Source organism: Aspergillus clavatus, genomic scaffold (genome assembly GCF_000002715.2).
Source record: "Aspergillus clavatus NRRL 1 1099423829795 genomic scaffold, whole genome shotgun sequence".
NCBI lineage: Eukaryota > Fungi > Ascomycota > Eurotiomycetes > Eurotiales > Aspergillaceae > Aspergillus > Aspergillus clavatus.
Genome location: NW_001517104.1, coordinates 1,703,012 through 1,719,440, shown reverse-complemented (window position 1 = coordinate 1,719,440; position 16,429 = coordinate 1,703,012). Strand labels below are relative to the sequence as shown.

Sequence of the window (16,429 nt, the reverse complement as noted above, 5' to 3'; positions counted from 1 at the left end):
CAGGAACTAACACCCTTAAAAGCCCCAGCCCTGGAACACTGCAAAATGCCACTAGGTCTGTTAACCAGGTGCTAGAGGAGATATGGGCATAGGAACCTATTAGAACTAGGGGATTAAATAAACTAAGTGTAATGCCATCACCTATTGCTCTGACTAACAGAGAGGAGTGGGCAACGCCTGCAGTGCTGTAGGACCTAATCTAGCAGACTGACCTAGTAAATAACCACCTACTACCCTCGCACCTAATTGACACCACCAAAGACTCAGAAATGCAAGGAGCAGATGACTGGCTAAATAGCATTGCTAATAAAATTAGTAATGTGTGGCTATATAGAACCCTAAATAATGACCCATCTCCACAGACATTAATGATCACAGACCCCCACACAGCCGGAGGGAGAATATACAAAGGATGTAAATATAATAAGTATTAGGAGATCTATATAGACTGGCTAATATAGGACACTAATTTAATAATCACTCAATGCATAAAGGTCTATGTGTACTATGGCAAGGACTTTATAACTGCTACAGAGCTCTATAAGCACCTATAAGTGTTAAAATATACTAGATAAAATCTGGCAGTGTGGATGGAGACATGTAATAAATAGAGTACTTCTACTCCTGGGTGGACTTCCTAACCCTAGACAGAGCTATCTACTAGTTAGTCAGAAGCTTAAAGAACCCAGACCTAATTATATATAGACCATAATAACACAGCATCTCTCTAATGCTAGGACATCAAGAGCTACAAATCTTACAGTATAATATCCAAAAGTTAAGGGAGGTCATTCTCGCTAGCTTATTCTAAAACCCTAGGGTTCTAGAATATAACATCTTAGCAATCTAAGAACCCTAGTATAACTTATTTATTACTACATCCTACTACCCCCTTAAAGCACATTTCCAGTTAACATACCTCCCTCATACTAAGATGAGGGTCTGCTTCTACATTAATAAATAAGTTAATCCAGGCGCCTGGAGTATCTTATTTATTTCTAAGGATATAATTTCCCTTAAAATCTCTAACTCCTACATTAACTAAAGCATTCACATCTTTAACATCTATAATAAAGTAACCACTAATACACTCCTAACACTAGCTAAAGTAATTAGCACACTCAGCTTAGATAGAATTATTATTCTTAGTAACTTCAACCTACACCACCCTCTCTGGTTGGCAGGCCATTATTATGCTAGTAGTAGACCTAGCACTAAACACCTACTTAGCATTATTAAGGACTCTTAGCTATAACTTCTCACTATGCCCAGAACTCCAACCCACCAATGGAAGGATAGAGAATCTATAATTAACCTAACCTTTGCCTCCAAGGACATAGCAGCCTGTATAACCTATTACAAGATTAATAAAGACCTTAACTATGACTCTGACCACCTCCTAATTACCCTAGCTGTCAACTGGAGCCTGTAGCCGGCGGAGGCGAAAAGAAAGCGCCTATGGGTAAAGATAAACCTAATAATCCTATGATAAGTAACTTAGAATCACCTCTCCAGCACAAATAGTGTCATAGAATTAAATAATAGGGAGAGCATTAATAGTTTTATCTCATCCCTTGTTCAGGCCTTGCAGGCTAGTATTAAGGCCTCTACCCTGTGGTCTAATCTATCTCCCTGCTTAATCCCAGGATTTAACTAAGAGTGCAGGGAGCTATGTATAGAAGTCTAATAACTCTGTTAATAGTGGCAACATACAAGATAGGATGATGACTATGAGGCCTACCAACAAGCATGTAATAGGAAGGGCTAACTCATCTAGAAGACTCTCTAAAATAATCATCACTAAAGAGTAGAGGAGGCATCGGCATCACTATTAGGCCTCTAGAACCTAGTTAAATAAGCTAAGAACAGACATAACATATTAGTAGCCTGCATGCTGCTACTGGTGAAATAGGATGGAGGACTTACCCATAAGCTAGCAGAAAAGGCTAAGACACTACACTAAGCCCTTTTCCTGCCCCTGCTCTAAGCTAATCTTTTAGACATTAAGGGATATGCATATCCACCACTAATTAAATACCTAGATATCACTATTCTAGAGATTAAGAAAGCAGTGCGCAGGATATCTCTAAATAAAGCTCCTAGTACTAATAGAATCATTAATAGTATCTTACACCAGATACTTAACATCCTTCTTCCAAGTCTCTATATACTTTTAAATACATGTCTTCAACATAGCTACTGTCCTATATACTTCAAGGATATGATCATAGTAGTACTCCAGAAACCAGGGAAAGATAATTACACATAACTAAAGGTATATAGACTAATTGCACTGCTGAATACCCTAGGGAAGGTGATGGAAGCTATTATTATAAACTAACTTTCCTATTTAGTAGATGTGCACTACCTTCTCCTAAGCTAATATACAGGGGGCTGCAAACTCACATTAATAGAATATACCATGCACCTTCTACTCTAATAGATATACTAAGCATGGTCTAAGGGTAAGGTAGCCTCCCTGCTGCTGCTTAATATAACAGAGGCATATAATAATATTTCGCTAGAAAGGCTCCTGCATAACCTTCAAAAATGCAGGATTAATTAGAGGATAATAGCCTGGATCATGTCCTTCCTTAGTAATCATACTATAACTCTTAAGTTACAGGAATTCACCGCCCCATCAGCACTAATCCAAACTGGCATCCTGCAAGGATTACTGGTTTCACCAATCCTCTACCTATTCTATAACACAGACCTGATTAAGGCGTGCATGACGGAGGATATAGAGGTAGTTAGATATATTAATAATATATCTATCCTAGCAGTCAGGCTAATAGCATAACAGAACTATAAGACCTTAAAAAAGACCCACTAGAAAGCTAAATAATGGGCAGTCAAACATGGTTCCCAGTTTACAATAGCAAAATATAAACTAGTCTATTTCACTTACCCTAAAAAGAATTACATATATGCTCTCTGCCTGCCACATGCCATAATCAAGGCCTCTATATCATACTAATACTTAGGTATTTAAATAGACACCAAGCTTCACTGGGACTACCACTGTGAGAAGGTAGAGAAGGCAGTGATAAAGCAACTCTCAGCCCTATTAGTACTTGCTTCCTTAATGTAGGGCATAGGGACGGTCAATCTCCAATATATATACTATGCAATGATTATACCCTAGATGCTATATGGCTGCTTAGCCTGGCATGTCCCTAGGAACAGCTACACAAGCAGAGGAGGTGTGATGATAAACACTATCCAGAGGATCCAGAGATGTGCAGCCTAGATCATCACAGGAGTATTTCAGATAATAGCTAGTGCAGCAGTGGACATAGAAGCCTATCTGCTCCTAGTGTAATAATAACTTAAGTAAACAGCATTAGAGGCCACAATGTGCATTAGAACTGCCCTACTTTACACTAATATAGCCTTAACTAAGGTTAACAGGAGCAGTAATCAGAGCCCCCTTAGCTACTTCTCAAGCATCCTCAAATAAAAATTTAAAGTGCAGCTTAGCCAGCTTAAAAAATATATACTACATGTGGTGCTGCCATGGTAGATCCTACTATTTATCTATATTAATAAGTCTGCAGAGGAGGTAATCAAGGAGCATAATGCCATCAGGCTAAGAACACTATATATCTATACTAATAGCAGTGGCATTAATAGCTATATTAGCATGGCTACCATAATATGCGCACTACATGCTAACAGGCCCTAGATAAAGTAAACTCAGTATATAGATACATCTAGGACCTCCATAGTGTATACAGCAGAGCTTAGAGGGCTTATTCTTACACTATAGATAGTACTTAATACACTGCCAATAAACATCCCACTAGATAGATACACTATTATACTCACTGATAACTAAGCCACTATCTAAGCTATTTGGGACCCCAAGCACCTATCTAGGTAATATATTTTAGCTAAGGCTATTTAAGCACTTAACGAGCTTCAGAGCCAGGGGTGGTAAATATAGTTCTAATGGATTCTAGTATATATTAGAGTGCTAGGTAATGAGGTAGCTAACTAAGTAGTAAAAGAGGCTGCTAGAACTAACCTAAGCATAGGAGCTAATACTAAGTGGCTACTAGAAGCAGACTCTCTGTAAACACTTATGGTAACTACTAAGTCTATCATTCATTAAGTAATAAAAGGTAAGTGGGACATAGCCTGGGAGAATGCTAAGTATGGCAGAGAGCTCTTTAGGCTTAGGGTAAGGCTAGAGAAGGTAATACTTAACACACATATTAGTATATATAGAGTAATTAGCTCTACCATTACACAGATGCATATAGGTAAAATTAGCCTGCATGTATACCTCCACGCCATTAATAAGGCTGACTCTAACCAATGCAAATGCAGCCATGGGTAGTAAACTATATAGTATATTCTGCTTGAGTGCCGAGACTAGGCAGATGAATAATATTAAATATGGGCAGGCAAGGCTCCATATATTAATATTAAACATATTCTCTGTAGCCTATTAATGGCAGTATAAGCAGTAAAGATAATCTTAAGGACTAGACTGCTAGGATAATTTCAAGCAGTACCATCCACGGTACTAAAATACACATAGTGAAGATGAGTAATTTTTGGTATATAGAAGTAGAGGAGGGCTAGGAAAGGCCTGATAAGTATATAGATACAGAATAATTATTAGATTATGAGTGGGGGATAACCGCCTGGAGCAGAGGAAGGAAGTAGTTCTGGTAGGGATGGCTTATTATCTAAAAGCAAGGGCAGGGATACCTATACTTATAGATAAACACTGCATAGCTGCCTTAGGGCGGCTGGGACAGTCTATGAATCAATTAATCAATCAATCAATCAATCAATCGAGGAAAACCTTCATAGGAGATTCCTCTTAAGACGAAATAGGGCACGTGAGGATCCCATTGAGAGAGAATGCCAGATAAGGGGTATCCAATTACATGAAACAACTCACTAGGATGAATATATTCTAGAATAGCTATCTCATGCCTAATTCAGAAATGATGAGCAAACCAGTGAGGGTGGCATTTTATAAAGTCACTTTAAATAAAAAACTATAAAAGTCTGAGATAATAAGCCCACTAGATAGACAATCCCATATAGACAGTGATTGAAAGACGGATATCCAGGAACAACAAAAAGCCAATGGCTACAAGCCAAATCAGGCCATAGGGCAATACCGCAGCAGAGTCAGTGCGCACAAGCAGGTGTTTTTAAGCTAAAGCCTATTGGCCAGGGACTGAAATCCACTGACTTTGGCCCCTGTCCTTAGAACAGTCATCCGCAATCCTGGCCGGACCATAGGCCGCGGACCATGAGCCAGCTTGGCCTGTGGATAGCCAACTGCTGTCCTAAATAGTTCACTGCCTACGTGGGCTACTGATCTGATGCTTATGGACCAATTTTGACATGGAACCTATGACAGATGTCTTAATCCCTCTACTTAAAGTTTAATATACCATGCAATAGATGCTATTATTTCTTCATCCATCACAAGCTCCCATTGAATTTGATGAAATCCATATTAGGTTCATCCCAATTGCAGCCTTGACCTGTAGTTAGCTTGTGCAGATTTAATCTTTAGCCATAAGTGCTCTCTATTTATAGCTGTGGCACAGATCCTCAGGGGGCATATTTCCTTTTAAACCTTTAAAATCAGCACATCATATCTTGGGTTTCTGGAATGTATCTTCTGGGACTTGTAAAATCTTGCATTCATAAAACTTTGCTTCTCACCTGATTTAGAGGAAGAGTTCAAAAACTACTGAATCTTCATGAGAATAGGGCCTACCAGCAAGACAGACAGTGGGCTGGTATTCCATAGTTCTTATTCTATTATGTCTACTTCTCAAGATATGATTGGTGGATATCAGGTCCAGATAGGTCTTCAGATGTCATCCCTGGCAGGCCATAATACGCCTTAAATGAATACCCTGATCAACTAATGAAATCCCAGGCAGAGCAAGAGAGATTAGATAAAGGGTCAGAATGTAAATAATACAGCAACTATAGAAGCATCTCACTAGAAGTATAATACTCTTAGAAAGCACTAACATGAAACACTATTGCCTAAAAGACTAGCCTGTAATGCGGGCTTGGCGATGTCCTTAAAGTTTAAGGATGGTGATAGATGACTATGAATATTCCCTTCTACCTCAGCCTAAGTTATCAATGCATTTACATTTACAAAACCTCAAAATCTACTTTTAAGACTTGATAAAAGAAGCAAAGAATTAATCCCAAACCCCTTACTACTTTTCTAAATTAAACTTAATAATTAATAAACATTGGTTTTTGCCTGAGCGCAGCTACTAGACTTTGGCACTGAGAACCTTCTGGAGTCTCCATTTATCCATTCATCCGTCCTGCAGGAAAGCCTGAGGCACCAATACCTATACTGACAGTGGCTGGCTCAGCCAGCTCTTATCTAGCTTTTAAATGTACTTGGCCCAAGGCAAAGCAAATTTAGAGCCTAGTGACCTCCATTTACCACGGTGAGTTTATGCTACATGGCACTAGGGACTAATACCCTGGTGCGTTGCTAATCATTGCAACAGACTTGACTTAGAAGTGAGTAACTCTAAGAATATAATGTGCATTTGGAAGGTACCTGAGGCTAGCTATATACAAGGGTAGATGCTAAATAGATATACTCTATAAAATGAAAGAGAACCCACAGAGCCCAGGCTTAACAGAGCTTTGTGCTCAGGTTATAATAACTGTATACTAGATATCACCCTGCGCTATTATTCAGGCTGCAATCTCTTTGAGCAATGCAGTGGAGGCTCCATAGTGGTGGGTTCATGAGATTCTAATAAGTGTGGGTTGATATTTGCCATCTTAAGATTGACAGAGGAAGTGGGAGTGTCGGTGCCTGACTGGCCATTGGATTTAAAAGAAGCTATTCTACTGTTAACAGACAACGTATTGCTGCCCGCACGCTAAGGTCTTTTTGTGAGGTGGTGCAGTTTAATATGGATGTCATATGTGTGTACTTTAACAGCATGAGCTAAGAACTTAGTGACTTTAGTGAACTTAGGAATATCACAGCAGGCTGTCCACATGTAGCTTATTCCATCATGCACATGGTTGAGATGAAAATTAATGAGATGGCGACAAAGGGAATCTTTTTACTTAGAGGGAAATTTATGTGGAGGAGGACTAGACACTGAGCAACAGGAGAGACCATAACAGATAATGCAAACATCTGTTAGATATTATAAGGACTCTTCTTCTGGAGGTGAAGGTTCTTTTAACTTCTCACATTCATCATCATTGTCATCATCATCATCAACAGTATCCCAGTTGACTCAGTTACCCTGCCTATTTAGCTCACACAGCTGCAAGAGCGTAACCATGTCCTTAGTGACCTGGATACATCATATAAGCAGTTTATCCTCATTATAGTCCTCTGCTTCTAGCCTGTAGAAATTCTCAACAAGGCGTGCTCGCTCAGGGAAAATATATTCTGGGATAGGAATATCTCAGTCTTCATTATCAGAGCTGCCAACTTTATAATCTTTAGCTTCAGACTGGCTAAGGAGTTACTTAATCTGTCTGTCAACTTCGAGCACAGGCTTATTTTGAAAATATTCCTTTCTAGCTATCTCTTAGGTATTTTTTATTAGGTTCTTCCTTAGCTGAGAGAGCTCTTTCTTAACCGCCTCATATCTTTAATGTAGATGAGGGAATGCCACCTGAGCTTTAGCTACTGTACTAGCTAGCAACCACATCTCCTCCTTTAGCTCCCTCTGCTCTTATCTAAGCTCTAGGATTTTTAGGTTTTAGCAAATAGCACGTCTCTGCATGTTAGTAAGATTAGATGGGGCAAGGGGGTCTCTCTTCCTGAGCATGCTTTTAGTAACCTAAAGGAGACCTTCCTAAGAGGGTTAGAGAAGGATGACATGCTGGAGATCACAGCTAATAAACTATGATTAGTAATGCTTTTTAAAAATAGTGTTGCTGGATTAGCCTAGCACTCTTTGCTGCTCCTGACTTGTGAAGTTCCCTGTAACATCAAGTTAGATATAGTTTGAGCATTCTATTATCTAGCAAAGCTACTTTCCACAATTAGGTACATATAATTAACTTTGTTTACAGTCTAGCATCAGTAGTTATAATAGCTGATATTATCCTTAAACCTAGCATCTTGACCTAGCTCATTGAGTGCTTGTCGGCTTAAGTTATATATTATTAGTAATGACTTATGGAGCTCATAGCTGTATGGAGTGCGCTTAAGATGTTAAAGAAGAGGGGTATTAAGGATCTCAGGCTTCCATCAGAGGGGAAGAGACTAGCAGCACTTTGGAACTTAAAGCTGCTATATCAGTTCTGGAGTCAAATCATTGAGAAAAGCCCCATCACAGAAGGCAAGCAAAATAATTTAGTTGATTAGGCAGTACACTATTTGATAATCACTATGCATGAAGAATTTAGTTCTGAGAAAAATAATTAGCATCAGCAACTAGCTATCTATGGATTTGCTTACCTGTCAGCGCCTTCTGGCTGGCCTTTGAGATTGTGAAACTTAATAATGGCATAAAGGACATCACGCTTGCTATTTAGGTCCTTAAGATAAAAGAGCTTAATATCGCGGTAGCAGACTGAGTTAGGAAGATTGGTGGCTGAAATGTGTTTGGGAAGGTTACTTTGAAAAGTTTGCTCGCCTTTGCGTTTACCCAGGGACAACTTCTGGTTAGTTTAGAAAGCTTTCTGAGGGAGCAGTACACCCGGTCGTGTTCTAGTGATGACAGACTAGAGCTGTACTATGGCAAATTGAATAATCATACTCCCATGATGGAAAAATCTTGAATGTATCTAGTGATGGCAATATAAGATATAGAAGACATCTATGTTAAGGGTATCCTTCTTCTTTATATGCCTGGTGATCTTTTGCTCTGCAGGGAATACTTAATTCAGGAACTATTACTGATGTTAATAGTGGAGCTATTAGGGCTAAGAATAAACTAACATACCTATTGCATCTATTTATAGACATTGTTGTTTAGACAACGCCGTGCAAACAGACTGAAGTATTAATAAAGTTATTGCCAGTATTTATTATATGACTGAAGAAGCTTCTCTCGTGAGGTCCTGTACATCTAATTAAAAAAATTCATGTAGATTATTTAGTCCTCTAAGAGTAAATACTCCATGTAGTCCTCTTTTGAATAGATGCAAAATCTGTTAGGGATATATTAATGATGTATAATATCTAGAGCAGTCTGAGAAGATGTATAGGTACCTTCACCAGTATCTCTTAACCACTGCAAGACCTTCTAATATTTTGGGCTTGAAGTTCAGAGGAAGCTATCCAAGACTGCAGAAATGCTTAAGCCTAACTTAAGTTTCTTCACAGAGGATTAGGTTGGTCCAGTACTGATGCTCATTAGGATCTGCGGGAGGGGGGTAAGGCGGTGACATATTAATAAACAGAACTGAATATAAGTGAAAGGAGATTATTTTCTGGAAGTGATTTAAGAGTGATTAACTTGCGGTTTGATGTGGAAGCCATGAAGCTAGGAAGAAGGAGAAAGGGTGTGAAAAAGAAAAAGAATAGACTGAGGATGGGCGGCATTTTATACAGTATCTGGGTAATCTAGTTGAACTGGTGGCAGCTGGATCTGGCTGCAGAGGAGGCCATTTTTGGCGTCACTTTTGGTTGTGAGTTAAAATAGAGTAAATGCTCACTAAGGTTTTGTCACCTCAGGATGGTGACTAAATAATGCTTGGCGGGTGTAGGATAGTGGTGTGTAGCATGTGCTTGAGTGCTAAAGTGGCAGCTCACTGAGGGAAATTACAGGTGGAAATGCGGCCGTTTATGGCCTCAGTAGCGGTCATTTTCGGCGTCGATTTCACAGGTCCTCATATTCTAGCTGTAATATTGCTTGTATCCCATAAGTGACATGAAAACCAATAACGCCTCGCATGTACAGTGCATTTTTCGGCAAGTCTACTTCTAGAAACGAGGGGTGAAAAGACCTTCAAAGAAGAAGAAAGAAGGGGAATCTATGTATTCTTGAAGAAAAAAAAAATCATAACGATCTATCGTCTCTTTCCAGAATCAGCACGCATCTTCTCTTTACGCGACAGCCTCTCTGCGGCACGCAGCAAGCCAGACCGAATCTCGCCCTTGGGGAAACTCGAGACGTCATAATACGTTGGGGCAATATCCTGGAATGAAGTTAGCTTCTGGTAAGTAGCAATAGAAATGATGAGCAACATACGATGAGCCATTCGGGCTTTACCGCAGTAACAGTTCTGATATAGTTCTTCGTCGTGAGCACGAATTCGTTGTAAAGAACCCACTCCGCATCATAGCTAAGAACAGTCGAAGGGTGAAGGAGAACGTTCTGGTTGTCCTTGATGGTCGTGTAGACACTCTTGCCCTGAGCTTCCTTCTTGGCGACTTGCATGAAGAAACCAGCGCACAGCGCACGGCGAATGTTATCATAATACTTCTTGTCCTCGAAAGGGGTTGAGATCATTTCCAGCTCCTCGCGCTCCATGATTCTCAGAAGCTGCATGCGCACATTATCTGCCGATTGGAGGGATCTGAGCGAGAGGAAATGGTCGTGACACCACTGCTTGAGGTTCTCTTGAGCTTCCGGGCTTTTGAAGGCGTGATAGACATTCAGAAGAGTCAGGTGATCACCGTCGGGATGAGCAAAGAGATTCTTCATCTCGTCGGCGCGCTTTCGCTGTGATGCAGGTCTAACGAAGACCTGGGGAACGGAAAGCAAAGCCGTAATGGAAAGGATTTCGTTCGAGCAGTAAAACTCAGGAGAGCTAATCAGCATTACGGCAAGAGCGGGGTCGAGAGGGAACTCTGAGGCAAGACGACCCAGCTGTGTGAGGTTACCGTCGTCGTCAAGACAAGCCAGATAGTTCAACTCTTCCAGGGCTCTCATGAGTGTCTCAGGAGCGGGGGGATCCATCAAGTCGAAATGAACCAGGTCATCGATACCAAGTTTCTTCAGCTCCAAAACTGTCGAAGAAAGGTTGGAACGGAGAATCTCCGGGTAAGTCTGATCGATCAACTCCTTCTTGAAGGCGCCCTCGGTGTAGAGACGGAAGCATTTTCCGGGCCGTGTACGACCCGCACGACCGGCTCTCTGCTGAGCAGAAGCCTTGGAGATAGGAGACACCAGCAGCGATTCGACACGAATGCGCGGGTTGTAGATCTTCTGCTTCGAGAATCCGGGGTCCACAACGTACACGATACCGTCGATGGTAAGAGATGTTTCGGCGATGTTGGTCGAGATAATACACTTTCGGCCAGCGCGACCGCCTGGTCTGCGTGGAGGAGGAGCAGGCTCGAAAATCCGCTGTTGCATGTGCGGAGGCAAACTACCGTACAGCGGATATACCTTCAGCGGACCAGCGTCGGCGTCTCTCACCATCTCATCCGCCTCTAGGGCGATCTTGCGTGCAGCGTCCTCAATCTCCTCCTCACCAGTCAAGAACAGTAGTATATCACCGTCGGGCTCTGTGGCATGGATCTGGAGGACCGTGCGAATAGCGGCTTCGACATAATCTTGTTCGGGCTCGGGGGTATAGAAGATCTCGACAGGGTGCGTACGACCGGGGACCGCCAGAAGCGGGGCATCGTTGAAATAGCGCTGAAATTTTTGCGCATCTAGGGTGGCAGACATGATAACGATCTTCAGGTCGGGACGGCGCTGCACAACTTCTTTGAGAAGACCCATGAGCACATCAGTAGCCATGGTTCTTTCGTGAGCTTCGTCAAGAATGATCGTGCTGTAGCGCGTAAGGTCATGATCATGCATAGCTTCTCTCAGAAGCATACCATCGGTCATGTATTTCAGGCAGGTCTTGGAACTTGTCATGTCCTCGAAACGAATGCTGTAACCGACTTCCTCTCCAAGCTTGACATCCATCTCGGCGGCCACACGTTGAGCGACGGACATAGCAGCGACTCGACGAGGCTGGGTACAGGCGACCAATTTGCGCTGGGTCTGGGGCATATCATCGTACAGGACAAACTGGGGGATCTGTGTGGTCTTTCCGGAACCCGTCTCACCCACGAACACTAGAATCTGAGACTTCTGGTAGAGTTCTAGGAATTCATCTCTTCACGCAAAACGTCAGCATCTCAGGCGCAAAGTTCTGGAGAGCAGGGCTTGAGCGGCTTACCTCTGAGCATGGACGGGAAGATCACGACGAGTCTGCAAGATAGAGAAATACTTGCTGGAGAACGGCTGGCCAGTGAATGGATTGATGTCTCCTGCTTCCACCTTTTTCACTTGTGCCGCTGTTGTCTGATGTCTTTTCAAGCCGGCAAAGGTAGTTCTCTGCTCGGACGCGCCATCAGTCCAAGAACCCGAGTCGCCATTAGCTGACTCGTCTGCATACATGTGAGCCAGGTAAGGATTGTTCCGGGGGTCTGTCTCTGTTTTGTCCATCTTCTGGCGCTTAGCACGAGAACGTTCTTCAGAATCTGAGCGTGGATCAACCATGGCGAGTCTCGACTGGAAGGCTTCGGAAAGACGAACACAAATCGGGTGAGCGAAAGTGAATGTCGCCTCGCAACTGCAGCCAGACGAAATCCAAATGATCTCTTTTGAGTTGGCGGCGGCAGAATAATTTTGGCGATGGCGGAAAAAAAGCGCTTAACCCCGATAGGGAAAGTTGGCCGCTGATCATGTGACCGCGCCACTGCTGGTTTGTTGGTATTTCGCTCACCGCCTTGATCATTCTGCCGCACCCCTCCCCACGCAAGGGAATAGTCGATGGAAGACAACAGTAGGGCGTGTAGAAGATTCTTCTGAACAATTGGTAGTGATTGCAGTACAGATTTGAAGAGAGGCCCATCTTTTCAGATAAACTTGGAATTTCGAGATTCTAGAGTGGCATTGACATGACGCCGCATTGACTGTCTAGCGATCTCCGATCTCGAATGCGGGACTAATCTTCTGGGCAGATATCTACCAGGGGTACAAAGGTACCGTGTCAACAATCACTTTCAGAGTCAAAAATTTCCTCGGCGGCTCTGCGTACAGTGCCTACTGATTTGCCTGGGAATCAGTCATCTGCTCCGAATTGGCAGCCTTTACCGTTCACTGATCTTCTTAGCTTCGGTATCTGCTCACATTAGAAACTCTGTAACCAGCGGTTTCTAGACAGACTGCGAAAATGGACTCATACAGCAATAATTCGGATGATTTGGCGCCCGCATTTTGCGTTGGCCAGCATGAGCGTAATCGCACATTGCCTATCACTGCACAGATTGTGCAGGCGGCTCACGAGAGCAACGTATGTGGAGTTGGATGCTGCTGAACAGGCTATGCGTTAACCTTGCTAATGTCTGGGATCCTAGTATGATATGCTCACCACGCCGATTACCACGCCTCATTTCCACTCGCGGGTCTTGACTTTACTCTCTTCTCACTTATCCAAGTTACAGGCAGTTTCGTCCGATCCCAATGGCACCCTGGCAACCACTGAAAATACGAATCCCGTGGTCATTCCACCTTTGGGCCCTGCAGACACTCATCTCACCCCCAACCAAACAATGAGTCAATTGATGGGTGTCACCAGCTCGTGGATTGATATGTGCTCCCCTGACCCGTTGATTGCAGACATCTCTCGCCAAGTCTTCATGTTAGAGGTAGCATATGCAGCCTTCTGCGGCGTTGGCTATCTCCTGATCCCTGGTCCGAAGCTTCACCACGGAAGTCTGCACTCAGAAGGCGTGGTATTCTATGCGAGGGCGATTCAGGATGCCATCAACCTTGGTCCTTACATTCAATACCACATCTGGCTGGGGATGGTTGACAACCCCGATCTCGAAGTTGACATGATGGGAGACCTTGCTCCTCTTGCTCGCGAAGAGTTCCTATCGGATTCAGAGGGAGGACAACCGCTCAAGGTGGATCCGTTTGGTACCTGGGATGCTTGGGACGTAATTAGAAGAATCTGTAAATATCATACGAGACTTGTCGTAGGTAAGAATACATTCTCCTTTTGTTTACATTTCTCGAATGATCTGTGTGCTTCTGTTCGCCTCGTTATCCTCAACAATCTGCTAAAACAAACCGACAGCACTCTGTTTGCCCAAGCATCTACCTCCAATCACCGTCCAGACTCGCTGGCATTCCGAGCCGGTTCATCTGCTTACAATGGACACCAACACCTTTATCAAGAACCAGAAAGGCTATCCAGTCTTATCCAAAGCGCACCAAGCATTGATTGCCAAGCTCATGCGTCTTCGAACTCCTCCATGGATCCTTCTTTGCGATGTCGGCCCTATTCCGGGCGTGGAATCGAATGACGCTTCTGAGACTAATCCGTCCAACCTGTCTGGCTCCGATTACCCAAGCCTTGCACAGGCCTCGGCCTCGAACAAGAAGTATCTTGATCCAACACCTCATCTGTCGTACATCCGGAACCTCCAACAGCGGCAGCCCCCTCGCTCGGCCATCGAGAGGTTCGGCGTGGGATATCAAGACTATCTGCAGGCACCATTGCAGCCCCTGACTGTGAACCTGGAAAGCATTACTTACGAAGTCTTTGAGAAGGATCCCATCAAGTATGAATGGTATGAGAGAGCCATTGCCAAAGCCCTGAGTGATTGGGCCGAGCAAAAAAAGCCCACCTCTAACTCGGATGGTCGGGTAGTTGTCGCTGTCGTGGGCGCCGGCAGAGGGCCGTTGGTCACTCGAGCAATCCGAGCCAGCGCAGAAACAGGCGTCGATATCGACCTTTGGGTTGTGGAGAAGAATCCCAATGCCTTTGTCCTCCTTCAACGTCACAATGAGGAGTTGTGGGGTGGCAAGGTCACCCTTGTGCAGTCTGATATGCGAAGCTGGAAAGGCCCACGGAGAACAAACAACCCCAAAGTACCCTCAGGGCCGATCGGAGAATCCCTTGGTATCGAGGACTCGCTCTTGTACAAACCCGAGTCGGATCAGAATGTTCCATCGACCCCTGAGCCCGTTGATGGCTTGTCGGCTTCTGGCTCGTCTGACGGTCGGATTGACATCGTCATCTCGGAGCTCCTGGGTTCTTTTGGTGACAATGAATTATCGCCGGAATGTCTGGATGGTATTACCCATTTGCTGAACCCCGAGCATGGTATCTCCATTCCAGCTTCATACACCGCCCATTTCACGCCCATCTCGGCCCCCAAGCTCTACGCGGATGTCATGAATCAAGCCGTATCCAACCCAGCGGCTCCCGAGACACCGTATGTGGTGATGCTACACGCCATTGATTTCCTCTCCACCAATCAGCCGTCAGCCACCACTGCTACGGGTGACATCAGTAACAGCTATACTAGCCAGAATCGTTCCTCGATATCCACGCTTCCGGGGGCCGAGGATCCAATCCCTTATGTGCAAACAGCGTGGTCCTTCTCTCATCCCAACCGGGCTATCCCCCCTCAGCCGCTGTACACGTCCACCATCTCTAATTCGCACAATGTGCGGCGGACGCGTCTTTCCTTTCCTACGCAGAACCGAGGCGTCTGCCATGGTCTGGCCGGTTATTTCGAGACGGTGCTGTACCGTGACGTCGAGTTGTCGACCAACCCTGTTACAATGGACAACAAAAGCGCCAACATGATCAGTTGGTTCCCAATCTACTTTCCTTTGAAGGTGAGAATGCGGCCCCCACCCCCGCCTTGCCTACTCTAGAATAGATCTGCGATCCTCATCGCAGGTGCATTTACAGTAACTGACGATAAGTGTACAGACGCCGCTCAATGTTCCGGATAACGGAGAGGTCGTGGTCACCATGACCCGGCAAACAGATGACCGCAAAGTCTGGTACGAGTGGCTGGTCGAGGTTTATGCTTTGGAACGCATCCCAGAGACGCTCGCGATTGACCTACCAGTGATGAGTGGTGCGCGGGGGGTGTCACCGGCCGCTGATGGCAAAGACAAGCACCGGAAGGCAGGCAACCAGGGCGGATTCCGTCGCGTGCGGGTGGGAATGAGTGATTTGCACTCGAGCATCAAGGAGGGATGCCTGATGTAGAGGGCTGAGGGCGGCTGGATCAACTTGAGGATTTCCACGTTGTCAGTGCGCGCGGTCGGTATGGATATCAGATGACGAAAGCAACAAGGATGATTCCTGGACATGAAAGACCCCTGATCTGTGGTAGTTTAAATAGATCAAATACTTCATACTCGGATGTCGGTCAGAGCCCACGGTGGAGTTATCTGGACCTCTCACAGGATATCCTGACAAGGTCTTCCGTCTAGCTCTGCTCACCTGTGATATTGGAACAATGTCCATGAACAAACTGGCGGATAGAAAAGGTTGAAAGAGCAGTCGCAGGATAGAGGTCACATTCGCCGCCTCCTTGCACGTAGGACCATGCCTGACACTTCTTCGTCTTCTCACAGTATTGTCCGCAGGCTGTGGCGTTAAGCAGTCCAAACTTGAATGTAATGGGTGCGCCGCTGAACGACCCCAATTGATTGTAAGTGATGTTTGAGAG

General features: G+C 44.2%; 2 protein-coding genes across 2 annotated transcripts, besides 4 other annotated features; one reads left to right on the top strand and one right to left on the bottom strand.

Annotated features, from left to right (window-relative positions):
- The first annotated feature begins 928 nt into the window (after positions 1-928).
- Positions 929-4,375: a mobile genetic element.
- A 403-nt stretch (positions 4,376-4,778) lies between these two features.
- Positions 4,779-4,810: a microsatellite.
- Positions 4,780-4,810: a microsatellite.
- A 2,420-nt stretch (positions 4,811-7,230) lies between these two features.
- Positions 7,231-7,257: a microsatellite.
- Positions 7,258-10,008: 2,751 nt separating this feature from the next.
- On the bottom strand, positions 10,009-12,443 carry ACLA_014690 (DEAH-box ATP-dependent RNA helicase PRP43; the record flags this gene model as incomplete). The annotated part of the gene is made up of 3 exons (XM_001274457.1): positions 10,009-10,137; positions 10,191-12,057; positions 12,121-12,443. The coding sequence occupies 3 exons, from the start codon at positions 12,441-12,443 to the stop codon at positions 10,009-10,011; spliced, it is 2,319 nt and encodes a 772-aa protein (XP_001274458.1).
- Positions 12,444-13,119: 676 nt separating this feature from the next.
- Positions 13,120-15,963, top strand: ACLA_014680 (protein arginine N-methyltransferase; the record flags this gene model as incomplete). The annotated part of the gene is made up of 4 exons (XM_001274456.1): positions 13,120-13,239; positions 13,304-13,931; positions 14,029-15,581; positions 15,679-15,963. The coding sequence occupies 4 exons, from the start codon at positions 13,120-13,122 to the stop codon at positions 15,961-15,963; spliced, it is 2,586 nt and encodes an 861-aa protein (XP_001274457.1).
- Between the last annotated feature and the right edge of the window lie 466 nt (positions 15,964-16,429).